General features: G+C 34.4%; 1 protein-coding gene across 1 annotated transcript in view; it reads right to left on the reverse strand.

Moving 5' to 3' along the window:
* The window catches only part of WDR36 (WD repeat domain 36), a 38764-nt gene that overhangs the window by 8244 nt on the left and 10906 nt on the right, over positions 1-19614 (reverse strand). Inside the window, exons 6-17 of the mRNA XM_023616968.2 lie at positions 19553-19607; positions 17763-17895; positions 17313-17488; positions 16859-16979; positions 16302-16367; positions 14994-15080; positions 13744-13889; positions 9142-9256; positions 8481-8646; positions 8110-8218; positions 6291-6370; positions 129-236 (exon numbers count right to left, since the gene is read on the reverse strand). Coding sequence (XP_023472736.2) covers positions 129-236; positions 6291-6370; positions 8110-8218; positions 8481-8646; positions 9142-9256; positions 13744-13889; positions 14994-15080; positions 16302-16367; positions 16859-16979; positions 17313-17488; positions 17763-17895; positions 19553-19607 — 1362 coding nt within the window. The remainder of the gene's footprint in view (positions 1-128; positions 237-6290; positions 6371-8109; positions 8219-8480; positions 8647-9141; positions 9257-13743; positions 13890-14993; positions 15081-16301; positions 16368-16858; positions 16980-17312; positions 17489-17762; positions 17896-19552; positions 19608-19614) is intronic.

Consider the following 19614-nt stretch of genomic DNA (forward strand, 5'->3'; position numbering starts at 1 on the left):
ACTATGTGACATTTCCACTTTATAAACTAAAAAAACCCCTAAACGTCAATGTTAGTAACGTGGATTCTCTGACAATAGCATCTTCCTTCTCCTCCTTACTCAAAACAGAACTGTAGGAAAGAACTTACCATAGATAAATCCCCAGGTGGTCCACATGGGAAGTGGCCAGAAAGTCTCCGGTAGGGGACATAGTAACATTGAGAGGAGCTGAGTCCAACAAAAAGCTGTCTATAAGGCTAGAAAAAGCATCAAGGCATTAAAGTACTTGAACTCTACCAAAAAGGATATAATTCACAAAATATATTTTTGCTAAAAGCACAAAGGATAAGAGATGCAGAAAATTTTCATTTTTTTTTTAAATCACCAACACCACAAAGTCATCACTTACAAAGAGCTTTGTTAACTTAGTTACTATGTGAAAATAATCTCTCTTAATAAGACCCAGAATACTAAATAGACCAATTAACTGGAGAAAGAGTTTCAACAACAGGGAGAATACAGGAGGAAATGCTCTGCTTTTCTGGAGTGTCATTTTGGTAGACTGACTTTGGGACAATTCTGAAGATGTCTCACATTTAAAATGAATCTAATTATCAATATTCTCCTGTATTTTTGCTATTCCAGTGAAAAATAATAAAAGGTGTAGGCAACAGAAGAAAGTAATAAAATAAAATGGCTGTAAATAAGAAGAGGAGAATGGTAATGGAAAGAAATTGTGACCAATTCTACCCGTTTTTCAAAAAAGTAACCATGCTATACATGAAATATATGAAATTCAGTCTACAGAGCATAACCAGAGAGCAGCTAACGTAAACTAGCCCCACAGGCTTTAAAATGTTGGAGGGTTGAAAAGTTGGGGAGAAAGGGGAAGTGATCACACCCAGGAAGGAGACAGAACAGGCTTCTCAGAGAACACAATTTTTGAGATGAACCTTACAAATGGACAAGATTTCAATGGATGTTGATGGTAGAAAAAGCATTTCCTAGCAGAGGGAAATGTGGAGGCAAGGTGAGGGAAAATACAATTGGGTCTAGTGAAGAGCATAGTTTGCTGCCAAGCATAAAGCTGCGTCCAGAGTCTTGAACACCAAACAATGAGTTTGTTTTTATCTTTCCATCAGTGGAAAGTCACTAAAGGCTTTTGAGAAGACAGTGGTGTAATCTTCACTCTCATAAGAAAATCTGTCATCAGAATATAGAATATATTATTGGAACAAGAAGAATAGTGAGATTATGGTAGTAGTTATCTAACAAGCAATGAAGACCTGCCACTAGGATGGTGGCAGCTGGAAGTGAAACAAAGTGGATTTAAGGAGCAAAGAGAAAAGCCTAAAACAGCAGCATCCTGCAGGAGAGGCTTCTTGGGCTGGCTAAGACTGCAAATACTTTGTATACTTTAAGTGGAGTATACACAGTATAAACAGTAATCACAGCTATTTTAAAAACTACTTGATTCACTGAAACCAATAAATTATCCATGGGAAGGCATGGCAAAATGACTGAAATTCAGAATCTACATTAAATAAAACAAATTATTTCAAGAAAAAAATAATAGCAGTTAACATTTTTTTTGAGGAAGATTAGCCCTGAGCTAACATCTGTGACTATCTTCCTCTACTTTTTATGTGGAATGCCTGCCACAGCATGGCTTGACACGCAGTGCATAGGTCCGCACCCAGGATCTGACCTGGTGAACCCCAGACTGTCAAAACAGACCACGAGAACTTAACTGCTAGGTCACTGGGCCGGCCCCAGCAGTTAACAGTTTTTTAATGCTCCATGCTCAGAAGTATCCTGAGCACCTGAGTCTACTAATTTAATCCTCACAACCCTATGAGGCAGGTCTGTCCTTACTATACAGATCAGAAAACTGAGGTCCAGTAAGATTTCAAAACTTGCTCAAGGTAGAAAGTGACTGAGCCAGGACTGTCACCCAAGCAACAGTATGCACTCTTCATCACTATAAATCCAGTAAAACCACTACTGAAACTAAAGGTACAACACCACTCAATAGTATATGCACCCCCAGAGGAGGCCCACACTAGTGACTCATGGAACATACTCTGAGCAGCTCAAATGTAAATGAAGACTCTCCAGTGAAGATACTTGTCCATGGTAAAATCTCTCTCAATTTGTTCAGAGAGCAATTAACAACGTAAACCTTAAATAATGAATGCAAGATAGGAAAACAAGAGTAAAATTAGGAGCACTGGAAACAACACACACTAAAATGTGCTGAGGACAATGACTGCTGTTTAATTCTGCTGTGGGGGAAAAGGTGAGCAATACCCTGTCTTGTTTCTGCTCAGACTTTGGAAGCTCACAAGAATGGCTTCTCTTGGGGATCAAGGGAGTTGGCGAAAAGGAAACATTTGCTAAACACTTATTATATACCAGACACTGTTAAATTAGTTAATTCATTTAATCCAAACAACTCAGAGCAGAAATATTATTCCAATGAAGATTAAATCTAAAGACAGCAATTTCAGATCTTAACATTTGTTCATTTTTTTTTTAAAAGATTGGCATCTGAGCTAACAACTGTTGCCAATCTTCTTTTCTCCTTTTTTTTTCCTGCTTTTTCTCCCCAAATTCCCCCAGTACATAGTTGTATATTCTTAGTTGTGGGTCTTTCTGGTTGTGCTATGTGGGACACCGCCTCAACAAGGCCTGATGAGCGGTGCCACGTCTGTGCCCAGGATCCGAACCAGCAAAACCCTAGGCCGCCAAAGCAGATCGTGCGAACTTAACCACTCGGCCACGGGGCCAGCCCCTACATTTGTTCATCTTAATCAGTATTTGTTCAATAAAAGTGTAAGTATGTGAGGGATGAAACTTCCTCATTTAGAATCTTTCTGTTAAAAAGAGAATCTACTAGTTGAGGAAATTTATTTTACTTCATACTGTAACTTTTGTCAAATTCATTGCACAACTTGATTTCCACAGCTGTTGTGTGTGGGTAGACTGACCTTCCATTATGTAAAAGCATCAAATTGAGGAAGGTGGTTTCCACATACACAGCATAGTTTACACTGCCACGTTAGCTCATGAAGGATAAGTTCGGTCATAATTCCAAACTGAACTACTATATAGTCTCCTGCTAATCCCACAAAATGAAAAATCCCAGGTAAGTTATAATTTCTGAGAGGACACTAACACAATTCCCCTTCTAAGAGATCAGATTTTCAAGCACAGAGCCCTGCACACACGGGTGACACTCAGTAAGTCATTTCTGATTTTATTTTGAACAAATGCAGACAGTGTCAAGATGTTCAATCTCCAAAGTGATGGCATCCATTCCCTACAGGAATCTTTTGTGACGAGAACAAAGGGATGGTTTTGCCTCAGCAAAGAATGCAAAACAATGTTCTAATCTAATTATTCTCATGTAATGCCGCTCAGAAAACATGGGCCGGGGATGAGAGAGAAAAAAATACAAAATTCTATTAAAACTACTTAATTTTGTTTTTCTCACTCCCCAAAGAGTTTAACTTGAACTTTCAATACACTAAAAACAACCAGAGGGGCTGGCCCTGTGGCTGAGTGGTTAAGTTCGCGTTCTCCACTTCGGCGGCCCAGGGTTTCACCAGTTCGGATCCTGGGTATGGACATGGCACCGCTCATCAGGCCGCACGGAGGCGGTGTCCCACATACCACAATTAGAAGGACCCACAACTAAAATATAAAACTATGTACTTGGGGGATTTGGGGAGAAAAAGCAGAAAAAAAAAAAAAGACAACCAGAAATAAAAGGTGGTTAATGGTAGGGAATAACAGATAATTTCAGGGATAAAAAATTTCAACTCTGCTTCTCTGAGAATCCTACAAACACAAGAAAGTTTTCAGCATTTTAAAAAACCTTTACCAGAAACAGTTCAGTGCCTATGCAATCTGTTTTAGGCACAATTCCAGAGGATACTCGTATGTTACCACACCCAAAGGTTTACTCATAGATGACTTCACTTTCCAGGCTGTGTAATGAGTATATCTATTCTTTAAATACTTAACATGCTATGTAAATAATGCAACTGCTTATTGAAGAAAGAACTAGGAATCTCCAAAGGTTGCCATGCTAATTATATTTTCAAAAAGAGAAGGAATCAAAAAACCCCACAGTTACCTATGGTTGTACGATAAAATACTGATCTTCACTTCCTTATCTTTCACATCAAAAAATCAACTCATCCTTAGGACCTATGACACAACCTGAGCAAGGCTGATATCACAACTGTTGGGAAATCTTTCTCCTATGCTTATCACAGCAAAATGTCACTTAGAAACTACGCTGCCTTTGGCAAGTTACTTAACTTCTCTCTGAGGCTCCAGTTCCTCATTTGTAAAATGGGACTAATAAAGGTATAGTACCTACACCTATCTGGATATGAGGGAAGATGAAAAATAAAAGCATGTGAAGCTCCTGGCCGCTCATGATAAATGTGAGCTTAGTTGGAATTAGGCAGCAGCACTTAAGTGATAATGCTTTTCAAGACTTCTCATTTGTTCCACATCAAATCTTAACCAAAGTACTTATTTTTTCTTTATTAAAAGTATGCTTTGGTCCAATCAGTGTAGATATTATATTTTCTTTTAACAATCCCTATGTGACTCATTCTTGCTCATATGATTCTCCCAGCTTCACGCCTCTGTATTCACTTAAAATTACCTCATTAGTCACCTAAAAATAAGACACTAGAGTTGAAAACCTATCAGATTTAAATCTGTTCAACTTTTCATCGAAATAAGAAATTCAGCAAAAAGGCCAATGCTGAGTCAAAGATAGGTAGCCCTGCATGCTACTTTCAGATCCTAATTCTTTCATTCCAAAGATAAACTTACCACTTTTTAAAAATATTTTGCTAATTTAGTACTACTGAATATTAACCTCTCTCTCCCAGGGAATGTGAACTAAAACTGCTAAAACTGGACATGAAAAGGGCATTATTTTAACTCTATTACTTGAACAACTTTCCTACTGTGAAGCAATTCAAATTATAATGTTCATTTTTAGAAGATAGCAAAAGTCCAAGAAGCAACAGACTACCAATATTTCTAAAGGAGTATTTAAAAAAAAAAGGTTTTTTTAAAAATTAAGGAATTACCAACTTTAGGCGAACTTTTTGAAGCTGGAGGACACAGCCAACAAACCAGATTCTGCTTTACTCTATTTTAAGTGAAAAAGAGACACACCTGCGGACAAAAGTCCCTAGTTATTAGAACTGGACCCAATTACACTTTTTTGTAGTGCATATTCCAAATCGGGTGTGTATGCTGGATAGTTGGCTGTGCCTCATTCCTATATCAAACTTGAAGGGAAATGAGGACATCAGGGTTTTCCCTTTCTAAAGGTCAAATTGTTTTCAGGTATGAGCTTATTCAATTCTGGAGAAAGGAAGAGGAAGTAGAATTGGACAGAGCTTAATTTAGGAATATTTCAGAGAATTAACAAGTATCACTTTCCTTCTCCTTTTTCTCACCTCTCTCTTTCCCTATGGTATGTTCCTGTTAAATTAGATACTCTGCTCTTCCCATCATTCCTCCTTCTTTCAGACTCAATCTAAGCAATCTATGTTAAGTGATACAATTTTAAATTATAACTATTTCCGCATAGTTTTTAACAGCAAAGTACACACACATGCTTTCTGTAGGTCTCAAATTATTTAACAGAATAATCTTAAATAATCTTCAAATTATTTAACAGATTTAGATAATGTTTTCTCTTCAAGTGCTGTTTTAGTAGCAAGTTTCAATCTATGAAACAGATTTCTGGACACTGCTGGGCTTTACCCAAATCTTAAGACATAGATTTTCATTACTTCAAGGTATCTAAAAAGTCTTCTTTCAAGAATTTTGTTAGAGACAGAAAATAAATAACATACACAAAGGAAAGTTAGGATTTTTGACCTTTTAACTAATTCAATATGAACAACAACAACAAAAAACCACTCAAAAGTTTGCAGTCCTACAGTCTAAGCTCTATTCTAGAGTATCCAAAAGGTCAAATGACCTTTCTTAAGGTTATGCAACTCACTTCTACATTGTATTTCAATTTTACATGAACAGAAAACTTACAAGAGATTGCATTTTCCTCACTATTATCTTTTATGGCACTACTCCCTACTATTTAAGAGATAAAACCACTACAGGGATAAAATATAGCCAGGTTAGAAAAATCCCCAAATACATTCACATTCAAAAAGCACATAATTCATTAACTATAGGTAAAAGTCACATGTAAACACAATGACTGAGAAATCTTCTGATATACTTTAGGGATTTAAAAATAAACTCACCACCCAGATGGAAGGTCCCAAGTTCTAATAGAGCAATCCATTGAAGCACTTATTAACCAACGGCCATCTGGACTGAAAGCCTTTAGATGTAAAAAAAAAAAAAAAGAATACATATATGATATATGTATGCGTGTGCATATATGTACGTATTTATATATGTATGTTTGTGTCTGTAAATTTAACAGCTTAAAGAATGCAAGAAACAAAAAGATGATGCAGGCTTCGTGAAAAAATAAGTTTGAGTAAAATTTAGACTACACTATTTTATATAAAAGAAAATATTATTTCTTATACACCACTGAAATGGACAGAGATAAGGATTAGGCTTTTACATGAATTATAAAAAGTTGTAAAAATTAACAGTATCACTCAATTTTTAATTTTTACTCTGTAATCTCCTATATTTATAGATAATTAAATTGTTTGACTACAAATTGTTTTTAATATAAAACTCCTATTCTGAGAACATTCAATTAGAAATATTTTGTTAATCTAATTTGTTATAAAGCATCTGTAAAACCAAAAAAAGCTACATTTCCTTGAAAAAAATTCACATATTAGACTGGCTTTCTAAGAATTGATCCAACACACCATGGGGATTATGACCATCCATATTTGCAAATAATATGGGGATAAGCGAACCCTAATTTGTTCTTCAGGCTGCCGTGTTACTGTGGAAACCCTATCCTTAAAGTATAGAGCCCAATTTACAGGAGAATAGTGCAGATAATGGGAAAAATGGCTCTGATAGGTAAAGTCATGTTATAAATGCTCATAGATTTAAGTGAACAGGAGCAATTTATTACTGAGTAGGAGCAACTCCAGATATACAAGTTGAAAGTAAAGTCTGAACAGGAAAGAAACAGGAAGAGCTAGTTGGCACTGACAGATCTTTTCAAAAATGCCATTTCATCAAAATTACTCCACTCCCACCCTCATTTCTATAGATGCTGTCACAACAAATTCTTTTGATTGGTAGTTCTGTCGATCTCCCATTTGCAGAAAACATAATTTCCTAACCAGTTTTTTCCTTTTTTTAAAAGGAAATGGGTAAACATTGCAAACTCTGATTTTTAGTGTGAGAACTAATAAGTAAATGTAGCTGTTGGGATTGCCAGTAAACAGCTATGATTTTAGTTTTATTTTGTTCTATTTTCAAGTAAATCAAGGTACCTACAATTGAGGCAAATGACAATATCTACTTATATAGACTTCAACTGACAAGTTGATTTTAAGTTTTTTTATGAAACATATACTTTTTAAACTAGAGTACTTCTTATCATTATCATATATCTCACTATAAGAACATGACAATAACCTAAAACACATTTTTATTAATTAAACTTGGATTGAAGAACTCAAAACTCTAGAAACAATACTGAACTAGACTAAAGTAGGTACTAGATACTCTAGGTCTCCTACTACTAATTCGTTATGCATGTAGAAAAACAGAAATGAGTTCTCTCAGCATAGTTTACTATTAAGTCAAAAATGACATACTTATGTTTCAATGGATCTTTCATTCTCCAAAGTATATTTGGGCCTTGTTTAGAGTTTAAGAGAAAAAGATGAACTCTAGGATTCATATTTTAATCTGATAGCACGACTCCCTGAGAACTATTACACTTCTTGTAATCTAAATTTTCCTTAAAAATATCCTCTTTGAAAACTAATCGTCAAATTATTATTTATTTTGAACATCTCATATTATGAGTTTAATGCTATTAAAGGATAACAGCTTCAATTACTTGAACATTTTTAACCTAAATAGAAGCAGGAATAAGTCAAGTTTTGTTTAAACATCTAAAATGTGTTTTACCATGTCATTTATTTGGCCTTGGTGTCCAGAAAACTCTCTGACAACCTTCCTAGTTTCTATGTCCAGAACACTAATGGAGAAGTCATCCAAGGCGAGTCCCAGAATGCCACTAGCAAGACAAATGCATCAGTTTTAATAAACAAACAAAAAAACCTTGAACTAAAAATCTCAGTCATTTTAATTTTGTTAATCAAGTATACCTTTGGGGAAAGTAAACCAAATCCTGTTCTTTTATATTAAAAGTCTGATTTTTCCCACTTGGTAAAGTATATACTTGAATTAGTAAAAAACACAAAGTATTTACTTAAATTAAGAACTTTACCAAAAACATCAAGAAGAAAATCCATTATCATGAAAAATAAAAACTTCACCTGTCTCTATGCAGCAGCATGATATTTGGAGATGACTCGAGGCTCATAGACTGGATTAAAATTTTGCTTTTAAAGTTCCAGAACTTGAGTAATCCTTCACTACCAGTTGTAACTGTTAACTGGTTTAATCCATCCACTGCAACACCTCTAACAGATCCTTTATGAGCTTTAAAGGATATGTTAAAAGAAAAGATTTATCAGAATTGGCACTGCCTCTCTAAACACTACACAGAGTGATTGCTTCATTTAACTATCTAAGTTCTCACTATTTATATCCCTTAAAATCTTGAAATTAATCTGGATTTTAGCAGGTACGAAGATTATTATATTGCTTGAGTAAAAACAAAATCTATCACTTTGATGCCATGAAGGTTTCAAAAAACAGTTAAGATTTTTTGCTAAAGTAAGGAGAAAAAAAAATTTTTAATTTTTATATTATCCACTTTTCCCCAATATATCCACGATTTCATTCTCTTTGAGTATTTCAGCATGGTGTTTATAATAGGTGTAATGGCAGTATCTGCCATATTGGCTTGACAATAACCCATTTACAGCTTTAGCAAAATGTCTGACACTTAAGAATTTAATAAATGCCAGCAAAAGTTATTAGCCTTGTATTTATCTATTATTTTTTTTAAAATAAGGAAAATACATTCAATACCTTGATCCTTGCCAAAACTTCCTCGATGTATACCAGACTGCATGTTATATACATCTACAGTTCCTGATGAGAGACCAATTACAGCAAAGTTTCCACAAGAAGTTATATCCACTGCCTTATGGGGGAAAAAAAATTAAACAGAAATGACACAGAAAATAAGTTTTATTGCACTTTATGGTTTCCAAGGTATTTTTTTATCTACTAATTATCCCATTTTTTGGGGGAAAAAAGCATGACAAATGAATTGCTTCATTAATTTTCTTAAGCATAATGTAATTATATCTGGGTATATAAGAAATATCTGCATGAATCTATGTTCATTCTCTAAGAAATAGGAAGAAATTACTATCCAAGACAACAAAACATACCAAAGTTAACTCAACTGAAATGTACAAAGTCAGGAGAATTGTCTATCAGCTGTCCCTTATTTTTTAATTTATTCACAACATTGCTAAAGTCAAAGCATTCCACTGCCTAATTTCTCTTTACCTTACCTTACTTTTGTAACTGCATCTACAGCTGATATAAAACTGAAAACATACCATTAGTTAGAATGTCTAATGAAAAAGCCAATGTCCAATGAAAAACAAAATATTTCAATTATGACATATTGGGAAGGGAATACATAAGATAATGCATAGAAAACATTTAGTTTATACGCATTTTCTGTAAAATAAACTCATATTTTAATACTTAAAGTGTCAATATTATATTAATGAGAAGTCTTTTTTTCCTGTTAAAAACATGAGACTGGCTATGTATTGGGCCATGGCCAGAGAAATATCTGATTGCCACTGTATGTCAGTTACATGTTATCTACCTAAGAGATAATCTGAAAGACTGCTGAATTTATGCTTAAAAAAACAGATAACTTCTAAGACATAAAAGAAAATATTTCATAGAGGCTATTTAACTGGGCAAAGCAGCTTAAAGTTGATATACAACTATCTGAGTCAAGATATATTTACAGAGCATTCAGATAAGAATATTCCACTTACATATATTTTTCTAGATAAATTATAGCTTATTCCTTAAAAATACATATACTCCTAAAAAATATATATATATATATTTTAGATAGGAAATTATAGACTAATGTTAAAAGGCATTCTATCGTCCTAAATAGAACACAAACATAATCTTACCTATTTTAAATAACTCATAAATGTTTATGCTATGTTGTATAGCTAGGCTCTCAGGAACTAATGGAGATACTAGGCTATAACCTACAAGTAGTAAAAGCCCCTGATGGCCCTGCTATACTTTTTAGAACTTGCATTTATTTTAGTAGGATTTATTGTTGTTAGCGGGCATGCTTTTGGCAATTTCCTTTTCTAATTTATTCATTCTAATCTCTTATCGAAGATAGCAAAAGCAAAGCAAAAATGAATAAGCTGAGAGGGTTTCCTTTGCGTAACAAATTGTTTTTTAGTGCATGAGCTCCCTGATAAATATTTTTGTTTATTACTTACTAGTTACTGGCTTTGTTCCAGTAACTACTAAGCTGAGTTAGCCAGACATATGACTCAGCACCAGCTAAGTATCACTGGATATATATACACACTAAATGTTCCATGAGTCATCACTATAGGCTGTGAGTTAAGAACATAGGTTCTGGAAATGACCGGTCCTAGGTTCAAATCCCAGCTCCTCCACTTACTAGCTTTACTGACCTTAGGAATGTTATTCACTACATTAAGCCTCTATTTTATTTTCTATATAAAGAGGCTAACAATAGGCCATATCATGGGATTGTTGTGAAGACAATATAAAATAATAAGTGCTAGGCAGAGAGCCTGGAACAAAGTAAGCACATAAAGAATGTTCCTTGTAATTATCATTACCACTACTACTACAACAGCTACTCAAAACTGTGCAGGTAAACTTAAGAAACTTAAGATATAATCTCTATGGCTTAGAAAATAGAACAAAAGCTTAAGACTGCATTTTTGTACTATGAAGAATAGAGCATACATACAAAATAGGATCAGATGTGGAGTTATACTTTTAATAAACATTTTCAAACGTAAAAGCAGCCACTCAATTATTTGAACTAATAAGATAAATTCAGCAAGGTTACTAGATACAAGATCGATATGCAAAATCAATTATATTTTGATACACTACCAATGAACAATCCAAAATGAAATTAAGAAAACAATTCCATTTACAATAGCACTGAAAAGAATAAAACACTAGGAAAGATTTAACCAAAGAAGTATCAGACTTGTACAATGACAACTTCAAAATGATTGCTGACAGAAAATAAAGATCTAAATAAATGGAAAGATATCCTCTGTTCATGTATCAGAAGTAATATGAAGATGGCAACACTCCTCAAATTGATCTACAGAATCAACAAAATCCCTATCAAAATCCTAGCTGCCTTCTTTGCAGAAACTGACAAGCTGATCCTAAAATTCATAAAATGCAAGGGATCAGAATAGCCAAAACAATCTTGAAAAAAAGAACAATCTTAGACGATTCAATCTTCCTGATTTCAAAACTTACTACTACAGAACCAAAATCAAGATAGTGTGGTACTGGCATATAGACAGACATAGAGAACAATGGAAGAGAACTGAGAAACCAGAAATAAACCCTCATATTCACGTCAAATATTTTTGGTAAGAGTGTGAAGACCATTCAATGGGGACAGAATACTCTTTTGAACAAATGACACTGAGACAACTAGACACCCATATGCACAAGAATGAACTTGGACCCCTATATCACACCACATACAAAAATTTACTCAAAAAGGATTATGGACTTAAATGTAAAGGCTACAATTATGAAACTCTTAGAAGAAATCACGGCTTTGGAGTAAACATTCATGGCCTTGGGTTAGGCAATGATTTTTCAAAAATCACAAGCAATACAAAAAAAAAGAAAGATAGGTTGGACTTCGTTAAAATTAAAAACTCATGCTGAAAACGATACCAACAAGAAAATGAAATGACAGCCCAAGAACGGGAGAAAATATTTGCAAATAACATATCTGATAAGGGACTTGTATCCAGAATATAAAAAGAGCTACTACAATTCAATAATAAAAATAAAGTGACCCCATTAAACAATGGGCAAAGGATCTGAAGAGACCTATCTCCAAAGATATGCAAACAGACAATAAGCACATGAAAAGATGTCCGACATTAGTCATTGAGGAAATGCAAATCAAAACCACAATGATTACTACTTCATACCCACTAGGATGGCTATAATCAAAGGAACAGACAGTGACAAGTATTGGCTAGGATGTTTAGAAGTTGGAACCTTTATACTTTACTGGTGGGAATGTAAAATGGGGCAGCCACTTTGGAAAACAGGTTGGCAGTTCCTCAAAAATGTTAACTATAGAGTTAGGTTATGACTGAACGATTTCACTCCTAGGTATAAATGCAGAGAATATAAAAACATAGGCCCATATAAAAACTTATGCACTAAATGTACATGCCAGTGTTACTTACCAGTCAAAAAGTAGAAACAACACAAATGTCCATCAACTGATCAATGGCTAAACAAAATGTGGTTTATCCACAAAATGGAATATTATTCAGCAATAAAAGGAATAAAGTATTGCTACATATTACAACATGGATGAACCTTACACTAACTGAAAGAAGCCACTCACAACGACCATATATTGTGTGATCCCATTTATATGAAACGCCCAGAATAGGGAATAGAGATAAAAAGCAGATTATACTTGCTTAGGTTAGGGAGATGGGAGAGGAGGAAAGCGAGAGAGTAAGGATGACTGCTAATGGGTACGGGGTTTCTTTTTGAGAATATTCTAAAATTAGATTGATTACATTTTGGTGATGATTACAAAACTCTACGAACATACTAAAAACCATTGATTTGTATACTTCAAATGAGTGAATTTTATAGTAGTGAATTATATCTCAAAAAAATTGTTTTTAAAAAAGCAGAGGCAACAATCCTGCAAGCCAATTGACATCATTTCTTTATATCTTAAAATCCAAATCCAATAGAAGACTTACATATTAACAAAAGAAAAAAAACACTTCAATGAGGAGTAAGAACTTCTAAGTAAACACTGGCATTTAAAAGCTGTATTTTAAAAAGGCAGACAGAACTCAGAATTTCTCTAAAAGGCACTCCTCACAAGAGACAAATATCAGAAAACAAGAATTAAAGAATTTGAAGAACTTGCACATCTATAAGTCATTATAGATTTAGCTAAATCTTATTCCTACACCAAAAAAAATCAATACAAAAAGAAAAGAAAGGAATAAATCTTAAGATTCATCTTCGCTGAACCTAGTACTACTCAACATAATTCAGGTGACCAAATATATTGATAAATGCTCAAATCATCTTCAAAGCGTATTCTGAGTAATTCTATATTAACTAGAAAATTAAAATAACCAATATGTCACATCTGATTAAGCAAGGCCTAATTTAAATCTAAAATAATTCTCTGTACATTAGAAAACTTAACACTATCAGGGAATAATTTCAAAATGTTACAATATGTTCTTTCAACCAATATCATCATTAATAAACTTGAGTATAACAAGATGACCATAGGACAGTTTTATAGGAGAAAATGCCCATACAAACAAGCTGACTTACTGTTGCAGTTACGTCATCTTTCTTCAGCTCTTTTGGCTTCAGAAAGTAAGCACCTATCGTAGATCTCTGATAGTTCCAGGTTGAGCAAGACAGCTTACCTTGATGGCAAGCAATGATGCCATCCCAGTCACTTTCACGAGCTTCCTCTAAAACATAATTAAAATCGTAAATAAAATTGCTTTTCATTCCCTCACTCATTCATTCATCTATTATTTATTAAGCATTTAATATTCCATGTTATCATTAGGCACTAGGGACAAAATGGTTAACAGGTAACTCCCGATAGCAATGAGTTTCCTATCTAACAAGAGATTCTGATTAGAAGAAATTACAAGAAAGTGTGATAATGTCTTATAAGAGCGCTTACAAGGAGTTTACTAAGAGATATGGGGAGAGTAATAAATGGCTCCTAAAAGAAGCAGAAACACAAGCAGAAATTAATGGGGTTGGGGGGGGGGCAATTTACATGCCCAAGAGTAACTTGCACAAAATCAAGCACCAGTCAGTCAATCATTTTCTTGACAGAGGTGGGAGGAGAGCAAGGCAACTGGGGCCACATTACAAAGGGTCTTGAAAGCCATGTTAAGGGGAGGATATTCCATCCGAAAGGTAGTAAGGGGCCAATGAAAGATTTTTAAGCAGGTAAGCGACATGATTCAGATGTTTTAGAAAGATCATTCAGGCTCTAAGACAGAAAACAGGAGGCTGATCAAAACTAAAGTTAAAAAAAAAAGTCATCAGGTTTTTATAACCTTGAAATGGAAATGGTGCTTATAAAGTCATTTCCTGATACTTTTCACTCAACAATCCCATCACCTATCTATCTTTTCCTTAAACGCACTTCCTTGAATGAAGCACTTCTCAAAGGACATAGCAAACTAAGACTCAGTGTATTTAGATCTTTATTAGTCAGAGCTCTATATTCTCAGTTCTTTCCATTTTATGTTAGCGACTTTCACTATACCAAACATATGACAGAATAAAAAGAAGAGCTACAAAATAAAATATCAAATATTGTTTATTAATAGCTCTTACAGAGAAGAGCTAAGCCTGAAATTAATAGCTAAGTTCAAATTATAGCTAACTCACTTTTAGTCTTCACACAAGATGAGCATGCACTTTGGGGTTACTTTCTGGATGCTTATTAATATTTTCAAAAACATTTATTAAAATGGAGGAAATAAAGAAATACACAGTAGGAAATAAATGACAAAGCAGAACTTCTTGAAACACAGTATGAAGTTACTTACCAGCTGCAAACTTTGTGATGGGTGGAAGTCTCACTGACATGGTATTCTGAAGTCCTTTACGTTTGACTCTCTTTTTATTTATTAATCCTGGGGTCAGGGAGAGGGGAACATAAGTATGAATCCTTCTTAACACAAACTGTACATAAAAGAAAAGCTATTCATTGTCACATAACTATAAAGTTCAAGATAGTCTCATTTAAGTCAGCAGCAAAATAAAGATGATGTTATTACCACTATTATTTAGTTGTTTGTGAAGTTTAGTCTATGTAATCAGATAAGAAAATAAACTATAAGATATAAATAAATGAAAACAGAAAGTAAAAATACCACTTTTGCAGATGATATGATGGTCATATAGTCATGTCAATCAAGAAAAACAACCAAATAATTATCAGAAGTAGTAACAGTTTCCTTGGGCCAGATAGAGACCAACACACACACACACAAATCAGTGAGTACCCTACAATGCAACAATATTTAATATCATTATAATATTGTACTATATTTCTAACTGCAATATTATCTACATAACAATAATATTGCAGTTAGAAATATAATCAACAAAGATCACATTCATAATATAAGCAAAAAATATTACAAATTATCTTAAATATTTAATAGACCACTGAATAATCTTAAATATGTAGGACCAAAAGGAAAACTTCACTGAGGAACATAAAAGACAACTTGAATGAGGATACATCATATTCCTACATGTGAAGATTCTTAAAGGTATCAAATCTCTCCAATTTAGTTTCAAGAGGAATTATTTTGTATATGGATTTAAAAATGATCTGGAAATTCATCTGGAAGCAAATACATGCATGAATAACCAGGACATTAGCTTAAAAAGAAGAGCAATTATGAATAAAACTGACAAATACTTTTGTTTAATAAACATAATCTTTCAAATGCTGGAAACCATGGGAAAGGATAGTGAATAAAATGAGCCCTTTTTGCAAAAAGATGGGACACTGCTTACTTTGTTGTTTTCTCTAAGTCCCTTCCATCTTTAAACTTCTGACCTCTATAGATGGCTCAAGTTAGATCATCCAAGACTTTTGGGTGGCAGCAGTATGTTTTTATCACTCAAGATGTCTAACTCTTTTCAATAACCTTATAGTAGTACTTCCATCACTTCTACAGCAATGCTGATCTTAGGAATCTTACTACTCTTCCACATAAGGGTTTTTTATTTCGTCTAAGAAAAGAGAAACCTTATCAATGAAACCTCCTCTGGATGTCTCACTGAATCTGGAAATGTTTCTGTGACCAGTAGGCTTTTTTTCCATCTTGCAAATGACCTACCATGTCCCAAGCTCTTGTTAAATTTTTCATGTATTGTGGAAAATGACTGAAGAGTTCCATCTTGACCTGTTGACATACACAGAAAACTCCCAATCAAGCTTCATCAAAACAGTGGACCATTTGAATCACAGATCTTATAAAATGAGATTCTATAAAAAGCATGAACTTACAGATTGGGTACTTTTTTAAAAAGCAGAGCAAGATTACAACAACTTCATTATAATATTTAACTGTGCACAGAATTCTATGTAGCAAGAACAAAGGATAAAATGAGGTACTAGGAATTTTCCACAGATTATTAGAATAGGCAAGGGCCATATTTTCAGAATCAACCATTACATCTCTGAGAATTAGTGAAAAGAATGACACTCCAAGTGAAGACGATATTATCTGCAGTGCTTCCCGTGTTATTCAAAAACCTCATTTTACCCAGATTTCCAAGTCACTCAAAGGGACATCTGAATCTAAAAATGTGTAAATACCAAACCCAATAAATATTAAAAATCCTGCTCTTACTCCCTGCTGGAAAAAACTATTAGCACAAAGCAGAAACTCACTTGCACTAAGAATTTGTTGTCCGTTTTGTCCATAATATCTGATTTTGGTAAGAGGAGCACTATGTCCCATTCTGAATCTCAAAAGCCGGCCTTCACCTGTGGGACCATCAAATATCCATATCTGCCAAGAAATAAAAAGGTAAGGTTCTTCCACAACGTGTTAAGTAATCTGCAAGCAGTCAAATTCCTTCCCTCCAAATCACCCGGCACTCGGTATTCTTTGCCAAGCTGCTGACACTGGAGTGGGGGTTGGGGGAAAGAGGAGTAGATGTAACTTTCTCACTTCACTGTAATCATGTAACCTGCAGTGCCTTTTGTTTCATCTATACTAATATCTCATCCCATATTCCTTTCATCTTCTAAGTTCAAGGCTGATACATTAAAGCATGCTTGTAATAACCCAAAGGGTAGGTCAGACAAGCCAGGAAGATGATAACAACAACAATCATAATACCCTGAGAGCATTGTCAGCACCATTTGTGACAAGAAGTGGCTCTCTATGGAGAAATGTCAGTCCGGCAATTGCTGTAGAATGTGCATTTCTCATTTGATTGATTAATTTTTTGTCTTCTAGATCCCAGAGTCCAATATGGCCACATGGGCTTCCAGCTGCCATTATTGGATGACCATCTGTTATTAAAATAAGATACATTAAGGAAAACATGTACCACAAGGCAACTAAATACCCTTCTCTCCACCCTTTTAATCCAAAAATATAGATATAGTCTTAGAAAAGACTATAAACCAATAATCTATCCATATTCCTTTGACTCTTTATACTCCAGTCATTCATTTCTATTAGATTAACTTACAAGAAAACATCTACTAAGAAAATTTCTATGACCTTCAAAGTAACTCATTTTAAGTATTCTTAACTCTCATCAACAAATAAATTAAAAGTTACCTGTGCGAAATGAAATAGAAGTAATAGGTCCCCAGTCTTGACGAAACTTCATTAATGTTTCATCAAACTTAATGTTGTGAATGATAACCTGACCCGACATAAGACCAACAGCAACAACATCCACAGCTGGTGCCTGAAAATTAAATTACTCAACTTTTTATTTTCTTAATCACAATAGCTTCACTAATCCTGATGATAAGCATCATTACTTACGTATTATAAAAAGAAATACTGGACTATCTTCCAGACAGTGACAAAAAACAGTAAGTATTATCATTCTGGCATACTTCAATTGTTATTTAACATGGAAATATCTAGGAATGATATTTTCAAGTTACTTCCCAGCTTCAAATCTGGTAGTCACCATCACCTCCCCACCCCCAAAACATAGCTGACTTGGTAAGAAAAGAGTCATAATAGAAAAGGAAGCTGAAGTGTGAAATCACTACAGATCATTGACTGGATGAAAACAGAAAAAAGAGACAACTCTTAGAAAATATATAAAGGGAGCCAGCTCTGGTCATCTAGTGGTTAAGTTCAGCACACTGTGCTTTGATGGCCCAGATTTGGTTCCCAGGAGATGACCTACGCTGCTTGTCTGTCAGTGGCCATGCTGTGGTGGTGACTTGCGTACAAAAAAAGGGGAAGACTGGCAATAGATGTTAGCCCAGGGCAAATCTTCCTCAGCAAAAAGAGGAATATTGGCAACAGATGTCAGCTAGGGTGAATATTCTTCAGCAAAAAAGCAGAAAAAGAAAACATACAAAGGCTTGCCATGTGCATGACAACACAAAAGGCCAATTATAAAGTGGAGAACTGTTTATCTAAGGAAAACAGGAAAAACCTATAAAACATGTTAAAAGGCAAAAAAGTTTTATAATTAGTCTGTTCTAGCTCTAATATTCTATTGTTATAGTCTTCATTCTATACAATGGTCTTACATAGAGACTCAATAATAAGTTTCTCTATTTTGGCACAGAAGATCAATGTCTAATACCATTATAGAATGGAATCAGGCTAAACATTCTATTAATTTGCCATCAACTGACTACTGTGCATAAGACCTTGTGTAGAAGCTGGGGATACTAAAACAAGTTTGATCTCTTGCCCTCAAGGGATCATCTGATACCTCTGGGGTCTTCTGGGTAGGCAAAAGCAGAGCAAGGCTGATGGTAGTGTAAAGAGAAAGGATGAATGAATGCATATAAATTGGACAGGTGCAAGCAATGGATAGTTAGAAAGACAAGGGCATATTGATTGTGTATGTGTCCAATGTACATATAAGATTCTCTGCAGACAGATATTCATTCATTCATTCACACATGCTTTGCAGACTCATAAAAACAAAAAGCAGTTATTTCTGGAAGAGTCCAGCATTTAATAAAACATCAGGATTTGGGCCCCAAATACTTCAAGCTACAAACCTCAACATCCTGACAATTCTCTCTGTATGTTCTACAATCTCCCTTGCTTCACTGAACAATTCATCTCCACTTTGTACAAGACACTGGATGAAATGCTTGTAAAATGATTGGTAAATTGGTTCCACAGCAACCACAGGGTTATAGCCTAATTCCAGACACTAAGGCTTCCACAAATGTTTACAGGCAAAGGCATTATTATTTGTTTCAATTATATTTCGAAAACACTGTATCCTAGGGTAATATTTATAAAGATAACCTAACCTACTATTATTTTGTCTTGAGGTCTCAAAACATGGTTGACTCCTGAAACGGAAAGATCCTACTACTAACTTCATTTCCTCTTTGACTTAACGGAAAAATACTAACCTGCTGGAGAGCTGTCACTCCAACTTTCCATCCTGGAAACGTATATAGAAGTTTACTACAAG

This window comes from Equus caballus, chromosome 14, assembly GCF_041296265.1.
Source record: "Equus caballus isolate H_3958 breed thoroughbred chromosome 14, TB-T2T, whole genome shotgun sequence".
NCBI lineage: Eukaryota > Metazoa > Chordata > Mammalia > Perissodactyla > Equidae > Equus > Equus caballus.